General features: G+C 40.3%; 1 protein-coding gene across 8 annotated transcripts in view; it reads left to right on the forward strand.

Moving 5' to 3' along the window:
* Positions 1 to 21,439, forward strand: part of nckipsd (NCK interacting protein with SH3 domain) — a 253,601-nt gene that overhangs the window by 16,480 nt on the left and 215,682 nt on the right. For 4 of the 8 annotated variants that reach the window (XM_087994558.1, XM_087994555.1, XM_087994553.1 and 1 more), the window contains one exon: positions 17,145 to 17,333. The exons of the other annotated variants lie outside the window; for them this stretch is intronic. In XM_087994558.1, coding sequence (XP_087850684.1) covers positions 17,145 to 17,333 — 189 coding nt within the window. The remainder of the gene's footprint in view (positions 1 to 17,144; positions 17,334 to 21,439) is intronic. 8 annotated transcript variants of the gene reach the window in all.

Genomic DNA, 21,439 nt, shown 5'->3' on the forward strand with positions numbered 1-21,439 from the left:
TCAGGAAGGTGATTCCCCCACTTTTGCAATATTGCATGCAATTCTGGTCTCCTTCCTATCGGAAAGATATTGTGAAACTTGAAAGGGTTCAGGAAAGATTTAGAAGGATGTTGCCAGGGTTGGAGGATTTGAGCTATCGGGAGACGTTGAATAGGCTGGGGCTGTTTTCCCTGAAGCGCCGGAGGCTGAGGGGTGACCTTTTAGAGGTTATAAAATCATATGGGACATGGATTGGATAAATAGACAAAGTCTGTTCCCTGGGATGGGGGAGTCCAGAACTAGAGGGCATAAGTTTAGGGTGAGGGGGGCAAATTTTTCTCACAAAGTGGTATGTGTATAGAATGAGCTGCCAGAGAAGGTGGTGGAGGCTGGTACAATTGCAACATTTAAAAGCCATCTGGATGTGTATATGAATAGGAAAGGTTTGGAGGGATACAGGCCAGATGCTGGTAGGTGGGACTAGATTGGGTTGGGATACCTGGTCGGCATGGACGGGTTGGACCAAAAGGTCTGTTTCCATGGTATTCGTCCCTATGACTCTATGACTGGACTGGGTCCAGACCTCCTGCGTCGCCAAACCCCTCTCACGAGGGGATGAAGCATCTTGGAAGATGGTGGGTATTGACACTAGCTTCTGGAAGGGCGTTGCTCATAGCTGTGAGTTCCAGAAGCTGGCTGTTTGGAGGGGCATTGGTAGAAACATCAGGTGATATTTAACTCTGACTGCCGAGATGAAAACTCTGTTTTTCCCAAGGTGGAAGACTGTCACTTACTGATCCTTAATAAAATGGTGTTTTTTTTTTTAGTCATCCAATTTTATTTGCAGCTAATTTTTGAAATCGCTCTTGTCCTCTCAGAAACTTTGTTTTGGGCCAACTCTTTAGTCAGCATGAGTTAGATCGTAGACTGACCCTCCATGAGATGGTGTGCAGTCTGCTGTAGCAGATCAGGCAGGAGATCTTGCACGTACTGCAGTCGATGAAGGAATTGATTATGATGGTGATCAGCACCTGGTTAATGTAAATACTTTAATGTTACTTGCCGAAACTGCCTGTTATTGACCATAAGGGAAGCATATGTAACTTGAGTATGGCGTGAAAGGAAAATCTGCTGAAATAGTGCAAAGACTCTAATTTGAATTTACTGTTAATGTGTAAATTAGGAATTTGGGGAATAAAATTTGTAGAGGGGGAGTGAAGTGCTATTTTCTGATTTTAATACTTAAGGTTCTGATCGGGGAAGAACTGATGAGAAGATGGTGTAGATTGTGTTGAAATTGGGTTACTTGCAGGAAAAACAGAAAAGTAGCTTTTCTTTTTAAGTATAAGAAAGTAAAAAATGTTGGTGTTCAAAGGAGTTGGCTTCGAGCACTAAAAGTGAATGAGCCATTAGGAAGGCAAAATGAAATAATAATAGAAAATGCTGGAATTGCTCAGCATACCTGACTGCATCTACGGAAAGAAGTCCAAACTAAACTTTGACCAGAAGAGAAAAATGTTAAAAGTAGGTTTTAAGTGGTTGAAATAGGGAAGGATGGAAACCAGTAAAAACAAATAGTCTGTGATAGGTGAAGACTTTGAGACTAAGTGCAAAGACAACAATCTCTTTGGGTAACTGAACTCTGAACAAAGCTGCAGCAAATTGTATAAGCTCTTCAAAGGGTCAGTGTGGACTCTGGTCAAATGGTCTGCTTCCACGTTGTAGGGATTCTATGATTCAGGTCATTCAGCCCATTGAGTTTGTCTGGCCATTCAATGACTGATCTGATCCTAAACTTCACTTCCTTGCTTTTTTCCCACCACCCTTGAAAGTCTTGATTTTTAAAAATCTAATTCAGCCTTTAATATTTTTAACTACAAAGGGCTAAAGCTGGGCTGTTAAGAATTCCCAGGTTCAGACCCTCCATCTATCTCTTATGAGTGACCCCTTATTCCGAGTTTATGCCCTCTGCACCAAGACACACTCACAAGAAGAAACACCCTTTCTGCATTAATTCTGTCAAGTGCCCTGAGACTCTTGTGACATCTTCTGTTAATTTTCTAAAGTCCACGCCCAGGGTCAACCTAATGAGCCTTCTTTGGACTGCCTCAAATGCCTGTATACCTTTCCTTGCATAGGAGAGGCAACGGTCTAGTGGTGTAATCGCTAGACTGTTGATCCAGCGATCAACAATGTTTTGGGGACCTGGGTTCAAATCCCACCACGGCAGATGGTGGAATTTGAATTCAATAAATGTTTGGAATTAAAAATCGAAATATGACCTTGAATTTATTGTTGATTGTTAGAAAACTCCATCTGCTTCACTGATGTACTTTAGGGGAGGAAGCTGCCATCCTTATCTAGTAATGGCTGCTTGTGACTCCAGACCCACAGCAATGTGATTGACTTTTAACTGCCATTTAGGCAGTTAGGGCTGGTCTATCCAGAGACTCTCTTATCCTGTGAATAAATAAAGGAATAAAAGGGTCTCCTTTTGGTCTGACTCGTCCCTTTTATAGTTTTAATGAGATGTCCCTTTGAAATAAAGCCAACATTTCATTTCCCTTGCATATTACCTAGCTTCAGTAGCTTTTTGTTACTTCAGCTTGAGGACCCCCAGGCCTGTGTTGCAACTTTTTTGCATTCTTTTTCCATTTAAATAATCAACTCTTTTAAGGACATAACTTCACATTCCCCTCATTTGAATTTCATCTACCAAGTTTTTGCTCACTCACTTAATCTGTTAACTTTCCTTGGCAGATTCTGTCATCCTAAGCAAACGTCCTCCTACCTCTTGTGTTATCTACAAACGTGGCAGTAGTACATTCACTTCCCTCATCTTAAGTCATTAGTATATTTTGTAAATAATTGTGGCCTTGGCACTGATCTGAGGTGCTCCACTAGTTACATGTTAACATTCTGAAAATGCTTCCCTTGTCCCAACTGACTTCTATTAGTTAGCCAATCCTTTCTATATATTAATATATTACCTCAAGAAAATCTGAAGGTTCTTAAGTTATTATGTTGCCTTATTTGCAGTACCTTTATCAGACACCTTTTGGAAATCCAAATATATTGAATCTGCCTGTTCCCCCCCCCCCCTTACCTATCTTGCTTGTTACCACCTCAAAGAATCTAATACATTTGTTAGGCTTGATTTTCTCCTCTTGATGTCATGATGATTCTGCTTGATTACATTGTGTAATTTTAAATGCTCTGCCCTTATCTCTTATAGCATTTCCTCAGTTACAGATTTTAAGCTAACTTGTTTGTCTTTACCTGTCTTCTCCCTCTCTTTGAATACGGATGTAACATTGCAGTTTTCCAATCCTTTGAAACTTCTGAATCTACGGATTCTTGGAAGTTTGGTACCAGTGTATCCATACTACCTATGTAGCTCTTTCCTTTAATATCCCAGGCTAACCCATAAGGTCCAAGGGGCTAATCAGCCTTTAGTCCCAATGATTTCCCTCGTACCTTTCCTCTAATGATAGTTATTGTATTTATCCCCCAGCACCCAACTGCTAACCTGCCACATGCATACGCACACGTTTCTGTGAAGACTGATGCAAAGTTTTTTTTCAACCCCTGCTATTTAATGGTTCCACATTATTAATTCTGCAGACTCATTTGTCAGAGAGCCAATGTTCTCTTTGGTATACCAAAAAGCTCCCACTATCCAAAAGTAAAGCGTTCCCAGGAAACGTTTCGCAAGCCAAAAATGGTGTAAAACAAAAGTGCGTGATTTATATGGGATTTGCCATTTTTTGTAAAAGTGAAAATCCTCTTTGGACTTGTGAAAATAGATACAAATGTAGCTCTTTTGTAAAAGTGAAATTGCGTAAAGCGAATGTTCAAAAGGTGGGGGATACCTGTATTTAATGAAGCTTCTGTTATCCTTCTGTTATTTGATAGCTTACCTTCAAAGTTTACTTTTTGCTTTGTTTTCTTTTGTTGATTTCTACAATCCTCTGGCTTACCAATAATCTTTGCCATATTGTATTTTTTCTCCTTGCAATTTAACTTCCATGGTTGACACATTACTTTGTTAGAATCCTCCTTTCTCGGTGGGATACATTTTTGCTTAATGTCACAAATATTTCTTCCAATACTTTTCATTGTTTATCAACTGTCTTTGCTGCTGTACTCATTTCTCAATCCACTCCAGCTAACTCTTTCATCATCTGTCTGTAGCTAACCTTATTTAAGTTTAGCACAATTGTTTCTGAACCAAGCTTATTACTCTGAAACTGCTAAATTCTATCATATTTTGGTGAGTGTTTCCTCGGGGATCCATTACTCTGCGATTATTAAATCTGTGCTATTGTACATTGCCAGATCCGAAATAGATTCAGATGCCAGCTTCAATCCTTGACTGAATTCTCAATATATTGTTTTATAGTAGGGGAGTAGGAAACTCTCTCTTGCATACACTTTGAATTCTTAGTTCCTGCCAATTTGATTTTCCCAATCTATATGAAGGTGAAAGTCATCCATAATTAATGTATAGCCCTTTTCTAACAGATCCTTATTATCTTCTGTTTTATTCTCTGCTTCTGTTTAGTGACTGATCGGGGGCCTGCAAACTATTCCTGCTTGTGAGTTCTTCCCCTTTCTTACCTCCAACTTTGTGAATTCTGCATTTTCTGATTGTACTATTTCCCATCCCTTACTAACAATGCTACCCCACCAACCCCTCCTTTCCTTGCTGCCTGTCCTTGTGTAAACCCCAACCTTGAATATTTGGCTCCAGCTTTGATCTCCTTGTAACCATATGACTGTAATGGCTGTAAGATTATACCCATTCACCTCTATTTATGCTGCTAATTGATTTGTTCTGAAGTACTATTTATATTTTAAGTGCTATTAATTTTGTTGCCTTATTTTTTTCCACCCTTTTTGATCCTAATGGTTACTGGGCAGCACGATGGCTCAGTGGTTAGCACTGCAGCTTCACCGCGCCAGGGACCCGGTTCAAATTCAGTCTTGCGTGATGTCTGTGTGGAGTTTGCACGTTCTCCCCGTGTCTGCGTGGGTTTCCTCCAGGTGCTCCGGTTTCCTCCCACAGTCCAAAGGTGTGCAGGTTAGGTGTATTGGCCATGCTAAATTGTCCACAGTGTTCAGGGATGTGTAGGTTAGGTGCATTTGTCAGGGGTAAATATAGGGCAGGGGAATGAGTCTGGGTGGGTTACTCTTAGGAGGGTCAGTGTGGACTTGTTGGGCTGATGTGCCTGTTTCCACACAGGAGAATCTACACAATCCCCACAGTTCTGTAATGTTTGTATACTCTGATCCTTCCACTTGCCCACTCTCTATTATCTAATCACTGCCTTGCAGTGCCATGATATCCTTCTGCCTCTCCAAAACCACCTCTGTCCCACTTAATTGAAAACTCTCTTTACAGCCCTGGTTATTTGCTTTCATAGTATCCTACAGTGTGGAAGCAGGCCATTTGGTCCAAAATAATTCTCTGAAAACCATCTGAGCCAGACTCACCCACCCCACCCCACCCTATCTCTTATAACCCTGCATTTCCCATGGCTAGGAGAAAGTGAGGACTGCAGATGCTGGAGATCAGAGCTGAAAATGTGTTGCTGGAAAAGCGCAGCAGGTCAGGCAGCATCTCAGGAGCAGAAGAATCGATGTTTCGGGCATGAGCCCTTCTTCAGGAATCAGCAGGAGAATTGACATTTCGGGCATGAGCCCTTCTTCAGGAATCCCATGGCTAATCCACCTAACCTACACATCCCTGGACACTGTGGGTAATTTAACATGACCAATCCACCATTTTGGACTGTGGGAGAAAACTAGAGGAAACCCATGCAGACAGGAAGAAATGTGCAAACCCTGCGTAGACAGTGGCCCAAGGGTGGAATTTAACCTGGTCAGTGACACTGAGAGGCAGCAATGCTAACCACTGAGCTACTGTGGCGTCCCAACGAGATTTGCCAGGTTGCTGGTTCCAGCATGGTTCAAATGAAACGCATTTACTGGAACCGTTTCCTTTTACCCCAATACTGCTGCCAGCGCTCCTGAACTGTTCCACCCACACCAACCTTTCAGAGTTTGCAAATTGATTTTAGAGAAATACATTGAGGGATCAAATGAAAGGAACCTGCTGTGGAGGCTAGGGCAGTGGGAAATGTTTTAAACTTGAGCAAATACTGAACTAACTGGGTGCCAGGAAAACATAAAGTCACTGAGGTAGTGAGTCTGCAGATTAATGCCAGAAGTATTGGATGTGGGGGTGGGTAGGGGCAGCAGGTTGGGAGGGAGTGGGCGAGAGGAGAAAGAGAATTGTAATACAGACTGTGTGAAATGGATAACTTCAGACTGAATAGTGTTATTTCATAAAGATTTTCATTTGTTACCAAAGTGTTTAATCTGTAGTGAATTATTTGAGGTACAGTGGTTGTTGGAGACAAGTGGGCAACCGTTTTTGACATACTAAAATGCCAATAACTTGCCATTTTGTAGTTTTTTTAATGACCTTGGGATATCCTAAAGTGTCCCAAATCAGTGAAATGTTTTGTAAGTCTAGTCACTGTTGTAATGAAGGAAATTTAATGAAATAAACGTTCAAATAATTGAACATAATCTAGCACCAGGGTGCGAAATCTAAAAATGAGGGCCAGAACTTTTAGGATTGAAATTAGGAAACACGAGGAACGGTTGTAGAATTTGGAACACTTCTGCAAGCAGAGATTGATGTGAAATCAATATCAATGCGGAATTAGTTGTTAAATGTAAATTTTGGATTAGTCAATAACTTGAGTTGGGAAGAATGATTGAAGAGTAACTCCTGAAGGTCAAAAACTAGCTCTTAAGAAAATGTAAAGAAGATCCTGTTTTGTTTTAAAATAAGCATTTGAGCCTTGGTCCAATATTAAACCATTTTTGCTATCATATGGAGTGAATCAATTTGACTGAAGACTTGGTACTGATGGTTCTGAAGAGGAGGCCTTTATATTTAACTGTCCCTGCCTTCCTTTCTGCCCATTCTGATTTCTCCTGATTCGGCCTCCAAGGAGATTCTGACATCTCCTGTGAGACTCCTCCTGTTTAAAAACGTCCTTGCAAGAAATGTAAAAGCATTTCAGTTTATTCTCTGTTGTTCTCCTCCTTGTTCTTTTCGTCTTGATTTGCTGATCTCTGAAACTATCTTCATTCTCCACTTTACTCCTCCTCTCAGCATTGCAGCTTTTTTAAATGGATTGTTGTTCTTTAATGGAACACTTTTTTCGGTAGGGGTCTTTGCTTCTCAGAATATATTTCATGATAAATATGTTTTTAAAACTTTTTCCTCATTTGCACAAGATAACTTGTCCTTCATTTTCCAATGAACATCTAGAAACCTCTAAGTTATCAGCAAAATCTATTTAGAATCTGTGGATGCTTTCTTTTTAAGAATACTGAGCGCTGCCATTTCGTCACAGCAAAATCTGATTGATATGCTTTGCGTCCTACTCCTTGCCTACTGGAATTTGCATGTTTGGCTTTCAGGAGAATTACTGACCAAACGATCATTTTGACCAAATTGTCAAAGGCACTGTTAAGCTGGTGATGGTGCAAAGAATCTGTCACCTATGAAGTGATGTTGGTACTTATTCTCTGAAGAATCACTATCTAAAGTTTTAGCTTGTTAATTTGATGGTGAAAGCATTTTGACAGGTATGTGTGTTGGGAGATCTGTAGTGTTACTTGAATTTGAGCAAACAAAGGCAGCTTGTGCCTTTGCCTAAATGCTTTATGCTGGAAGTGCTATCTTTGCTTTCTTACCCTGGAACTGAACTGACAGCCCCAGTCTTCTAGCTGAAACTTAGATAACAGACAAAAGACGAAGCTTTTTTTTAAATTAACTCTTTGCTTTCGATTGCTTTAGTTAACTTCCCTAAGGACACAAACTTGGAAATTCAGTTCCTGGTTACTAGATCTAACATATTTACTACTTGAGTTTTTCTTGTCAGTTGCTTCTGCAGGTCCCAGTTTGTATTAAGTTGGATTTGACTCTTAATGTTTCAGCATTTTCTGGATCTGTTTTTGCACAAAACAGATTGTTTTATGATATCTTTGGTTAGTCTTGCCCTCTGCTTGTGAACTTAAGGCTATTTCATTTTGTCTGCCTTTTAATTTAAACTTGAGGTGACTTTTACAATTGTGATTTCTTACTTCCCTTGAGTGTTGAATTCACTTCACATACTGTAGTAATCGCTCTCGCTCTCCAGCATCATTTCTTACTGCTGTATGCATTACGTGTGCTTTAGTAAAGCATCTTGCTTTGCGTGCTTTGAAAATTCAGTACAGACGCCCTCAAATCTATTTTTCCTTCTTATAGCCTTGTGCTTGTTTTCTTCAGCTAGAAAGTTGCTGTGATTAAAGTCTTTCATTATTTTTTCCATCTTTGCCACAATTTAGCTACAGAGGGATTGATGAAAGATGTAGATGTTCCTTTATCTGGCTGAGAGTCTGACAAAATTTATTGGAAATACTTTAGCTGCTAAATTTGTACCAAGTTCACCCCTTGCCCCAATTATTCCTTTAATTTTCTCTGGCAAAGTGCTAATTGTTAATAAATGTAACTGTACTTGTGCTTTTATTTAATAGATATTCAGACTTTGATAAAATTGGTTAACAAGCATTAATTGAGCTGTGACTGATCTTGTACAAAACTATAATGACCATATGCTGGTGCACAATTTTTTATTTGTGCCCAATGTTACTGGAGATACTTGACCTCTGCCCCAAAGAAACAGTTCATTTTTCTGTTTTCTTTTGACTGGAGTATTATCCCACGCAGGCATGTATTCTTGACACAGATGTACAAGTAAGATGGTGGAATCTCTTGTGAGAAATCTGGAGGTTTGCTTTCAAGTTATTTTTTCCCCAATTTGGAGACTTCTACCCCTCAATTGATAAGTTAATCAGCTATTTTAAATAACTCTCACTTGGAACTGTAACAAATGGTGTAGGTTAAAGGTGTAACACTCGTATTTTTGGTGTTGGACTACATTCACAATCAGACATTACTTTGGATTTGTTAAACATTTTCCAGTTAGGATGCTTACTGCTTGGCATCCATGTTATTTTCAACTGTCAATTCTGTAATGAAAACAAAACAAAACGTGCTAGAGCTCTGATGAAGAGTTATCTAGACTTCAAATGTTAGCTTGCTTCCTCTCCATGGATGCTGCCTGACCCGTTGTGATCTTCAGCATTATTTTTGTTTTCGCTATAGATTTCAGCGTCTGCATAGTTTGCTCCGATCAATTCTGTACATTTAGATCAGCTTGCTGGATGACTGGTTTGTAATGCAGAATGACACCAACAGCGTGGGTTCAATTTTTGCATGAGTGAGGTTACCATGAAGGACTCTCCTTCTCCCTTGAGGCATGGTGGCACTCAGGTTAAACCACCACAAGTTGTCTTTCAAATGAGACAGCAGCCCTATGGTCTGGTAAGACAATAGCAACTTTACCTTTATCCATAAAATTGAACAATTGACCGACAGTAGATGAATAATTTTGAGTGGAGACTTGAATTGACCGAAAAATATGGAACTGAATTCATTTGGTAAATGGACAGGGGATGTTACTGTATTAAATGCTCCCCAGACCTTTTCCCCTTTCAAAGCTGAGATCTCTAACCTTTGGTCTTCAAGTTAAAACTGAGAGAAGAGAAGAAGAAAAAGACTTGTTGTTTTCTAATTTACAGTTAAATATATTTGTAGAAGTAAGCTAAGTATGAATACCCCTCACTCTGTCACTAGTTTCCTCTAGAACTAAGGTCAACTTACACCATTCAGACTGGTCTTGTTTAGAATTTTGAACTAATGGCTGGGAGGTGATGTAAATAAGATAGTTTAATAGTTATTTTCAGTCTGTTCTGTGCGGAAGAGCCTTTAAAGTCTGTTCATTTGTTTTGTCCTTTTTGTTCCACCCAAATCCCCCTTTATATTATGTTCCATGACTTACATAATTGCTAATTGCTCTCAATTAGCAATCTGACAGCAGTTTGTATTTGGTTAACCTGGCATTTGCAATGACACTGCTTGAGTCACTTTTCTCAGTTAACAAGGAGAGAGAGAGCAAGAGACCCTACATTTGAGACTCAGATTTGAGCATCATCATTTTATGAAAAGGGAGGAGTGCATTGAATGGAGTACACTCAATGATGATTCCTTCTTTGTAAGTACAGGTGACTCCAAGGAACACCTTTTCTTACAACTCAACTCGGAGTCCAAGCAAGAATGGAGGAATTTACTGTCAGACCATCTGTGTGATGCTGAACATCCCTGACCGTCAGAGCAGTCTGCAAATGTTTTGGATTGACTGAATAATTTGAGATACTGTAGTCAGACTGAATTATTCCCTTATTTGTCCTCCAACCAGTTTCAAACCACGTTATATTAGGAGTGGAACCCACCCACTGTGAAAACTTCTATCAGTTCCCAGGACAGCCTCAAATTCAGTCAACCAGATTTTTCACAAGTGTGCATCGTTTAAGGAGTTTGAACAATAGAAGTTTAAACAAATGAATTAGGAGCAGGAAGAGGCTGTTATACCCATTGAGCCTGCTTCACAAAAAAGATTGTTGATATGATTCTAAATTTAAATCCACGTTCTTGCCTAACCTTGATATCCTACCACCTCCCGTTTATGAGCATCTGCTTATGCCTTAAAAATGGGCACTGTTCCATCTTTACAGGAAGGGAGTTCCAAAGAAGTTCTCCCCTTGGAGAAAAGATTCTCCTTCATCTCTGTCTTAAGTGGACAACACCTTCTTTCTAGATTCTTACAGAAAAGGAAATACTGTCTCTGCATCCACCTTGACGTTCAAATTCCATTGCATACACCAGTGACATCTCACCTGTTTAAACTTTTTCCTTAGGTCAACTGCCTCATTTCCAATATTAGCCTGGTAAACATTCTCTGAATTGTTTTCACTGCATTTACCTCATTCCTTAAATAAGTGAATCAGAACCAAAAGCAATACTTTAGTTGTAGTCTCACCAATGCCCAGTATAACTAAAGGATAACCTCCCATCATATGCATATAATTCCCCATGTAATAAATGTTTTATTAGTTTTCTTAATTACTTGCAGTGCTTGCATGCTGATCACTTCTGATTCATTCACCAGGATATCCTCTTCTAAGAGCCCTGCAATCTTCAAGATAATTTGTTTCGTGCCAATATGGACAGTTTCACATTTTCTTCCCAGAGCTTTGTGAGAAGCGAGAGAAGTGATTGCTAAGCCCCTTGCTGAGAATACTTGTATCATTCAAAGTTTGTGCGAAGATTTGTAGCTTGGGTGCTCGTTGTTGTGGTTCTGTTCGCCGAGCTGGAAGTTTTTGTTGCAAACGTTTCGTCCCCTGGCTAGGCGACATCATCAGTGCTTGGGAGCCTCCTGCGAAGCGCTTCTTTGATGTTTCCTCCGGTGTTTATAGTGGTCTGTCCCTGCCGCTTCCGGTTGTCAGTTTCAGCTGTCCGCTGTAGTGGTTGGTATATTGGGTCCAGGTCGATGTGTTTGTTGATGGAGTTTGTGGATGAATGCCATGCCTCTAGGAATTCCCTGGCTGTTCTCTGTCTGGCTTGCCCTATGATAGTAGTGTTGTCCCAGTCGAATTCATGTTGCTTGTTGTCTGTGTGTGTGGCTACTAAGGATAGCTGGTCGTGTCGTTTCGTGGCCAGTTGATGTTCATGTATGCAGATTGTTAGCTGTCTTCCTGTTTGTCCTATAGCCAGGGAATGATAGATTGGTGAGCTTGATGGCAGTGTTGTTGGAGGCAATTCTGAGGGACTGGATTTACATGTATTTGGAGAGGTAGGGATTGATGAGGGATAGTCAACATGGTTTTGTGCATGGTAAATTTGGTCTCTCTAACTGGATTAAGTTTTTTTTTGAAGAAGTGATGAAGTTTGGTAAAGGCAGACTGGTGGGCATTGTCTATTTGGACTTCAGCAAGGCAGTTGACAAGTTTCTGCATGGTAGATTGGTTAGCAAGGTTAGATCATATGGGATCCTGGGAGAGCTAGCCATTTGGATACAACATTGGCTTGCAGGTAGTAGACAGGGTGGTGGTGAAGTTATGTTGTGAAACTTGAAATGATTCAGAAAAGATTTACAAGGTTGTTGCCAGTGTTGGAGGGGGGTTAAGCTATAGGGAAAGGCTGATTAAATTGGGGCTATTTTCCTTGGAGGCTGGGGAGCGGGGGAGAGTTCCTTTAGGGAGGTTTTTAAAATCATGAGCATGGTGGATAGCCACTGTATTTTCCCTGAGGTTGGGAAGTCCAAAACTAAACTAGGTGAGAGGGGGAAGATTCGAAAGGAACCTGAGGGGCAACATTTTCACGCACAGGGTGGTACGTGTATGGTATGGCCCTCCAGAGGAAGTGGCATAGTTTGGTACAATAACAACATTTTGAAAGGCATCTCGATGTATACATGAATAGGAAAGGTTCAATTCTAGCAAATGGGACTAAATCAGTTTAGCGTATCTGATCAGCATGGACAAGTTAGACCAAAGGGTCTGTTTCTCTTTGACTGTATGACTCATTTTCTAATGTTATGCTCCATTTGCCAGATCTTTGTTCATTCAACTTACCTACAAATTTCTGCATTCTCTTTATGACTTCACAGGTTACCTTCCTATTTAGTTTTGTATCATCATCAAATTTGGCAACCTACCTTCTGTGCCTTTATCTGAGTCATTTTATAAATTTTAATCAATTGAGGTCCTCCGATTACAATGACATACCACTCGTTGCATCTTACAAACCTGATGAAGACCTATTTGTTCCTCTTGTCCAACTTCCTGTTGGCCAGTCAGTCTTCAATTTGTGCTAATTTACTATGTCATGAATCTTTAATTTTTGCAATAACCTTTGATGTGGCACCTGATAACAAATGCCTTCTGGAAATCCAAGTACAGTGTATTCATTAGTTTCCCTTTACCTTCAGCATGTGTTACTACCTCTGAACTCTAACTCTGAGCCTACCAGTAAGCCAAATATGATTTATTTTTCACAAAACCATGCTGATTTTGTCTGAGTATCTTGAGCATATTTGTCTTGTAAATCTTTTTGCATTTTTAACATTTTCCCTATGTCAGATGTTAAGCTTGTAGTTTCCTGCTTTATATCTCTTTTCCTTTTTGAATAAAGGAGTTAGACTCGTTATCATCCCATCTAATGACACTGTCTCTGAATAAAGGGAAGTTTGGAAAAATAAAACCAATGTATCAACTATCTCACTAGTTACTTCTTGTAAGATCCTAAATTGAGGTTCACCAGAACCTGGGCACTTGTTAGTCTGCAGTTCTAATGATTCACTCGACCACCATTGAATGAACATAGAGCACTTTGGCCCTCGATGTTGTGCCAACCTTTCTCCTACTAACCCACATACCCTTCATTTTACTATCATGTAAGTACCTATCCAAGAGTCTTTTAAATGTCCCTAATATATCTGACTCTACTACCACTGCTAGCAATATATTCCACACCCCACCACTCTGTGTAAAGACCATACCTCTGTCATCTCCCTTAAATCTTCCTCTAATCACCTTAAAATTATGCCTCCTTGTAATAGCCACTTCCATCCTGGGGAAAGTCTTTGGCTATCCATTCTATTTATGCTTCTCATCGTCTTGTATACCTCTACCAAGTGACCTCTCGTCTTTCTTCGCTCCATTGAGAAAAGCCCTAGCTCCCTCCATCTTTCTTCTTATGACATGCCCTCCGGTCCAGGCAACATCCTGGTAAATCTCTGTACCCTCTCTCTGCATCCTTCCTATAATGAGGCGAACAGAACTAAGCACAGTATTCCAAGTGTGGCCTAACCAGGGCTTTATAGAGCTGTAGCATAACCTCATGGCTCTTTAAACTCAATACCCTGTTAATGAAAGCCAACGCATCATATGCTACCGTAACAATCCTATCAACTTGGGTGGCAACTTTGAGGGATCTATGGACATGGGCACCAAGATGCCTGTGTTCCATCACGCTGGCTGTGGGTTTTCCTGATTTCTTCCCTCTCTTCTATTTCCTGATTTATCTTTGCTTCTGGGATGTTGCTTGTATCCTCTATAGTGAAGATCAATGTCCGATACCTATTCAATTCATCTGCTGTTTCACTTTCTCTGGAATCAAAAAATTTTGTTAACACTCTGTATATTTCTAGAAATTCTTACTATCTGATTTTAATTTCTAGCATACTGTCCTTGTACTCTAATTTTTCCCTTCTTATTATTTTTTTATTGTCTTCAGTTTTTTTTAAACAATATTCTAGCCTGCCAGCTGTCTTTGCTCAATTGTGCTCTTTTTTGTTTGCTACAACCTTTTTTCACAGATTGAGCCTGTCCCTTAGATTTTTTTCTTATTCATTTGAATGCATCTATTCTGTGTTTTTCGAAACATTCCCTTAAATGTCTGCTACTCCATGTGTATTGATTTGTTCTTTAATATAATTTTGCAGTTTGTCAGCTTTGTTTTCATGTCCTCCTGATTGCTTTTTAAAAAGAAAATTATCTGCCGCACTCTGAATATTCAATCATATTATGGTCATCACAACCTGCAGGTGACTTTACTGTGAGACCATTAATGTTATGTATCTCATCTTATCCTACTTTTATTATCCTATCTGGTTGGACAATATAAATTCTAGTATAGCCTGTTTTTTGATCGACTCTGTGGAATGTGGTATTCTAATAACCTATTCCAAGAAGGTTCCATTAAGTTGTCATTTTGGCTCCCTTTGCCTGTATATTTGTCTCTGTATAGATTAAAGTCTCCTATGATTATTGCTTTGCCTTTCTGACATACTCTGTGCTACTTCCTTTATGCTCTACTCCACTGTGTGTTTACTGTTAGGGCCCTCTACACCTCTCCAATAAGGGACTTCTTGTCTTTATCATGGCTTATTTGTACCCAAACTGTTTGCACAGCTTGGTTTCCTAAACTTGAGTCATCTCTCTCTATTGTACTAATACAATCATGCATTAATAGGACCACTTTTCCAAGTCCCTTACCCTTCCTAAATGTCCTGGACTCTTCAATAATTAGGACCCAAGCTATTTTATCCTACATCCAGTCTCTGTAATGTCTATTTGATTGTACTTGTATATTTCTGTTTGCATATTCAATTCATCGTTTATATTTTGAACACTTTAGTTTTATCATTTTAATAAGTTCTAATCCTGTTTGTTTAGTTTTTTATACTCTCTATTCCTTGTTGTCATGATCTGATTATTATTTCCTATATTGATAGCTTTCTCTTTAGCCTTGGCTTTGATTTATCACATCTTCCCAAATTTGATCCTTTGATCCCATTATTTACTGAAAGACCTTACACTTGCCAGCTGCATAACTGGGGAAGTATGGCCCTATCACAGTTTAAGTTCAGATCGTCCCATCGATACAGATCCCATTTAACTCAATACTGGTGCCAGTGTCCCCTGAACCAGGACCCATGTGTCCTACACCAGTCTGAGTCGCATTCATCTCTCTAATCTGATTTGCCCCAAGCAAATATGCAATGCTTTAGGTAATACTCTAGAAATTATGCCCTTTGTTCTTTATAATTTGGCACCTATCTCTTTATACTAACTGTGCGGAGTCTCCCCCTTTGTTGTTAGGACCTATTTGACTGAATCTTTTCTCCCACTCGAGATTCCCTTGCGCTGAACAGACATCATGAGTTCTGACATCAGGCAGACAACGAAGTCCTCTGGACTTGTGCTGTTTACAGGGAATGGTATCAATCCCCTGATGTTGAGTCATTCAGCATGGAAACACATTCTTCGGTGCAACAAGGCCAAACATAATCCCAAACTAAACCAGTCCCACCCACCTACTCCTGGCCCATATCCCTCCAAACCTTTCCTGTTCAAATACTCAAATGTACCAAATATTTTTTAAATGTTGTAATTGTATCCACATCAACCACTTCCTCAGGAAGATCATTCCACACACAAACCACCCTCAAAAAAAAAATTTGCTCCTCATGTCCTTTTCAAATCTCTCTCATCTCACCTTAAAAAAAAAAGTGCCCCAATATTAAATTACCCCATCCTAGGGAAAAGACAACAACAATTCTATTTACATTTTTATTTTTAAGACCCTCCCTTGCCTACCCCCAATCTAACTTGTCCCATTTCTTCTGTGTTGGAGTAAGAATTAATTCCTGAGGCTTTAACAATGAAAGCAATTGAGCACTACTTTCCTTTCCCCTCCTGTTGCACTAAATTACTTACCTCAAGCACAATATTGTAGCTCATACACTCGTGACAAGTTGGTTAGTTTATATGCACCGAAGGCAAACCTGATTCAATGTGGATCTAGTTTCAGCTGCTGTTCGATTACACCCAATTGCTTTTGACTGGAGGTCTTGTTAAAAGTCCTGCTTAAGGCTGATTTCGACAGAATTAAAATTGGGCAGTACCTGCTGACACCTGCAACTGTACGTGCAGACCCTCTACGTCACCGTATAAAATTTTGATGATGTCATATGTAAAGGCGGCCCAACACATGCAGAAAGAAGAAATGTAACATTGAAATGGGGTTCAGTGGGGGACCTAGGACAGGGAATGAAGAAAAGACATGAGAAGGTACAGCAGGAAGAGAGGCCTGGTAAGAGGAACATGAGGCAATGGGAAATGGGATTGAGAACGCGGGAAGAGGGGTTGAGGGGAGTGAAGGCCCAGAGAGGTCTCCCCTCAAGTTCCCAGTTGTCGGAATGGCGCTGTTCTGAATATCTGTAAACAGTATCTCACAAGGAGTGGGGCTTGGCAGTCTATGCTGATACCTCGCCCAACCTGCTGAGTTAGTATCTGTACTGCTGCCTTCCTTGAGCTGCTAAGTTCTCCATTGAAAAAAATCGCTTACATTAAAATTTATCCACTGAAGTATAATTAATTTCAGATGTTGGATCCTGACAATATTTCACCTTTCTGGGAGGCCGAACAAACTATCTTTCCCAAATTGATTATTTTCTAGTCTTTAACTTTTCATCTCGAAATGATGGTAGTGACTTTTCTATTCTTTAATGCCCAATTTTTTTCAGTATACAGAAGGTGTAAGCAAGGTTTTTGCACTGTCTTGTGTGTTTTGTTTAAAAGAATGGTACACGTGTCCTTGTGGGTAAGTGGTTGTATTTATTTTTATGCAGACTGAGCTACAGGTGAAATTTATAAAGCTGCTGTATCTGGATGGTAAAGCTGATGCTCTCTCCCTTTACAAATCCATTAAGAAATTCTATGTTGAGCACCAAATCTGTCTACAGTCTATGGCTATGATAACAACAAATGGTTCGCCCATTATGATGGGATCAAAAGGAGGTCTTCATGTCAAGCTCAAGGTAAATCATTGTAATATTCACTCTTAAAACCAGTTATTTGATTGTGATAGAATTTTCATTAAGTTAACAGCACGTGGAGTATTTGATCATTCAATCTTGACAATTTGATACAAATTATATTTTAGTTGTAAAAAAAAATGGGCTTCTGTCTCTCTAGAGTTTCAAGATGGATCTTATTCACTCATCTGCATTCGGACATTAGGTAGTTTTCGATCTGTTCAATTTACTGGTTCAACCTAATAATGGAGGAATGGTGAAGTTGTTTGGAAAAGTTCAATGAATAGAGAATTGTTGATGTGATTCACAATATTAATCACTGAGAATTGTGTGTGAGAGGAGGTGGAAAATAAGTTTTATATTTTGTTTTCTATTCCAGCATCATTTTGGGAGTAATGATTTTCATAACACCATTTACAAGTGTGTTGTTATCCAAAGTCTTAGTAATGTTTCTTGTACTTAATGGGTAATGGATATGTTCTGGGTTAATATTCCTGAGGCCTGGCTGAATAACTCAGCAGCGTAAGTTCCAATCAGTGAATATAAGTTCTATTTATATGTCAAATATGGAATAAAAATCTGGTATTCTGAGTGGTTTTTGTGGAGCTGTTGTATTGTTAGAGAAACCAAACTGTTTATTAATGACCTTCAAGTAAAGAAATCTGCCCTTTTCAAATAACTTGTACGTGACTCCTGATCTAATGCACTGTCTCCCTAAATGTCTTCTAATATGGCTACAAAGTAATGTCGTAAGAATAAAATCAAAGGCCAATCTGACGTAAATTGGATGTGGATAAGATCACCAAAAATAAGCGCACACAACTCATTTCTCTTCTCCCAACTAGTGCTAATGTTCAGAATGCTGTCCCATTGAACAGTCAAACAACAGCAATGATGTAATCATGCTTGCAGATCATAGGCGGCATTCCTTGCTTCTCAAACCCTTTCTCCTGTGACAGGAAAGGTCCACCAGAGATGGAATGGTTTCATACCTCATGGATTCCCATTGCCTATGTTTAACCTGATGTAATGATGCCTTCTGATTACTACTTGCTACTGTCAATCTTCTCCTCCATCTTCTGCATTTCTTGGAAGAAGTTTATCAGGGGGATTTTGTTGTTCTTTACAAAAAGTAGCTTAGTAGTACAAACCAGCATGAGGAATAAATATATTTGAACTTATCTTCAATTGTGAAGGTGCATCTGTGTATCACTTGGTGGGAGTGACCACACCACAATCCTGTGAAGATCATGTTCCACCTTCATACAGAGGGATCTTAAAAAGGAGAGTTAAACCATGAGATGAAACGATACTGGTAGGTAAAATAATGGGAAGTTCTTGGCCATTTTACAGGCACATTTAAGGGAAAAGAGTAAGTGGTTGTATTTATTACCACATAGGACCACAGTGGTAATTTGTGCCTGGAACCAAAAGATGTAGGTAGGGTTCCAAATGAATACCTTTTGTCTGTGCTGACTGGTAAGGGGCTATATGAGTACAGAAACTGGGGAGAGGTCTTTGATATAACTAAAGAAATTAGCCAAGACAGGAAGTTCTGAGTGGTCTGGCAGACTTAAAAGTAGATAAATCTCCTGGGCTGGATGAAATGTATCCCAGCTTGTTCAATGAGACAAGGGAGGAAATAGCTGGGGCACTTGTTTTTAAAAAAAATTTCAATTCCTTTCTGGCCACAGGAGAGATGTTGGAGAACTGGAGGACAGCCGATGTACTGTTGTACAAGAAGGGAGCTAGGGATAGAGCAGGAAACTACAGGCCTGTCAGTCTAACCTCAGTGGTGGTGAAACTATTGGGAACAACTCCTGAGGGACGAAATTAATCAGAAGGTGACTAAGGAGGTGGACGAGGGGAAAGCAGTAGATGTGGTGTATATGGATTTTAGTAAGGCGTTTGATAAGGTTCCCCATGGTAGACTACTGCAAAAAATACGGAGGTATGGCATTGAGGGTGAGTTGGAGGTTTGGATTAGGAGTTGGCTGGCTGGAAGAAGACAGAGGGTAGTAGTTGATGGCAAAGGTTCATCTTGGAGTGCCGTCACTAGCGGTGTTCTGCAAGGATCTGTTTTGGGACCATTGCTGTTTGTCATTTTTATAAATGACCTGGAGGAGGGGTTAGAAGGTTGGGTGAGCAAGTTTGCGGATGATACGAAAGTCGGAGGAGTTGTAGACAGTGAGGAAGGATGTGGCAGGTTACAGCGGGATATAGATAAGCTGCAGAACTGGGCAGAAAGGTGGCAAATGGAGTTCAATGTAGCTAAGTGTGAGGTGATTCACTTTGGTAAGAGTAATAAAAAGATGGGGTACTGGGCTAACGGTCAGATACTTGGTAGTGTGGATGAGCAGAGGGATCTTGGTGTCCATGTACACAAATCTTTGAAAGTTGCCACCCAGGTAAATAGTGCGGTGAAGAAGGCATATGGCGTACTGGCTTTTATTGGTAGAGGAATTGAGTTCCGGAGTACTGAGGTCATGTTGCAGTTGTATAAGACTCTGGTGCGGCCACATCTGGAGTATTGTGTGCAGTTTTGGTCGCCATACTATAGGAAGGATGTGGAGGCACTGGAACGGGTGCAGAGGAGGTTGACCAGGATGTTGCCTGGTATGGTAGAAAGATCGTATGAGGAAAGGCTGAGGCACTTGGGGTTGTTTTCATTGGAGAAAAGAAGGTTTAGGGGTGACTTGATAGAGGTGTATAAGATGATTAGGGGTTTAGATAGGGTCGACAGTGAGAATCTTTTTCCTCGTATGGAGTCAGCTATTACAAGGGGGCATAGCTTTAAATTAAGGGGGGGTAGGTATAGGACAGATGTTAGGGGTAGGTTCTTTACTCAGCGAGTCGTGAGTTCATGGAATGCCCTGCCAGTAGCAGTGGTGGACTCTCCCTCATTATGGGCATTTAAGCCGGCATTGGATAGGCATATGGAGGATAGTGGGCTAGTGTAGGTTAGGTGGGCTTGGATCGGCGCAACATCGAGGGCCGAAGGGCCTGAACTGCGCTGTATTCTTCTATGTTCTATGTTCTATTTAGAGAGGTAAAGCTTTATCAAGAACAGTAAGTATGATTTTCTGAAAGGGAGATCATGTCTGACCAACTTGATTAAAGCTTTCGAAGAGATGATGAGGTACATGGATGTGTGTGTAGCCTACTTGGACTGCAGTAAGACCTTTTGATAACGTCCTGTATGGGAGACTGATAGCAAAGGTCACAGCCCATGGAATCTAAGGCAAAGTGGCAGGAAACAGACGGTGATGGTTGAGAAGTGGTTTGCTGACTGGAAGTCTGTTTCCAGTGGTGCCCCACGCGGGTCAGTGTTAGGGCCCTTGCTGTTAGTGTATTTTTAATAAATGATTTCGACTGAATGTACAGGGATGATTATTTAGTTTGTAGGTCGGACCTAAATTGGGCGATAAATAGCAAGGATAGATTTAGATTGCAGGCAGGTATAGATGGGCTGGTCAGTGGCAAATAGAATTCATTCCGGACAAATGAGGTAACGTATTAGGGCATTAGATTCTATATTATAGTGGTGCTGGAAAAGCACAGCAGTTCAGGCAGCATCCGAGGAGCAGGAAAATCAACATTTCGGGCAAAAGCCCTTCTTCAGGAATAGAATTACCCAAGGGAAGGGAATACAAGATGAATGGTGGGACCTGAGAACCACCAAGGATCAGAGGAACCTTGATGTGCATGGGCACCAGTCCTTTAAGGTATCAATACAGATGGGTAAAATGGTTAAGGCGGCGTAGGGGATTTTTTTAGTCGAGGCATGGAGTTTAAGAGCTGGAACTGTGTAATATGTTGGTTCGGCAACATCTGTAGCATTGTGTGCAGTTCTGTAATCTGCATTAGAGGAGGAATGTGATAGTACTGGGGAGGCTGCAGAGAAGACTTATCAGGTTGTAAAAACAGAAATTGCTGGAAAAGTTCAGGTCTGGCAGCATCTGTGGAGAGAAAGCAGTTGTCATTTTGGGTGCAGTGACCTCCAGACCAGGTAAGGTTGCAGTATCCTTCCCTAAAGGATGTTAGCGAACCAAATGAGTTTTAATGACAATCCGTGGTGATCCTGTGGTTACAATTGGCCTAGCTTTTAA

The sequence above is a fragment of the Chiloscyllium plagiosum genome, unplaced genomic scaffold (genome assembly GCF_037043375.1).
Source record: "Chiloscyllium plagiosum isolate Xiang-an unplaced genomic scaffold, Cpla_swu_hap1 HiC_scaffold_14, whole genome shotgun sequence".
Taxonomy (NCBI): domain Eukaryota; kingdom Metazoa; phylum Chordata; class Chondrichthyes; order Orectolobiformes; family Hemiscylliidae; genus Chiloscyllium; species Chiloscyllium plagiosum.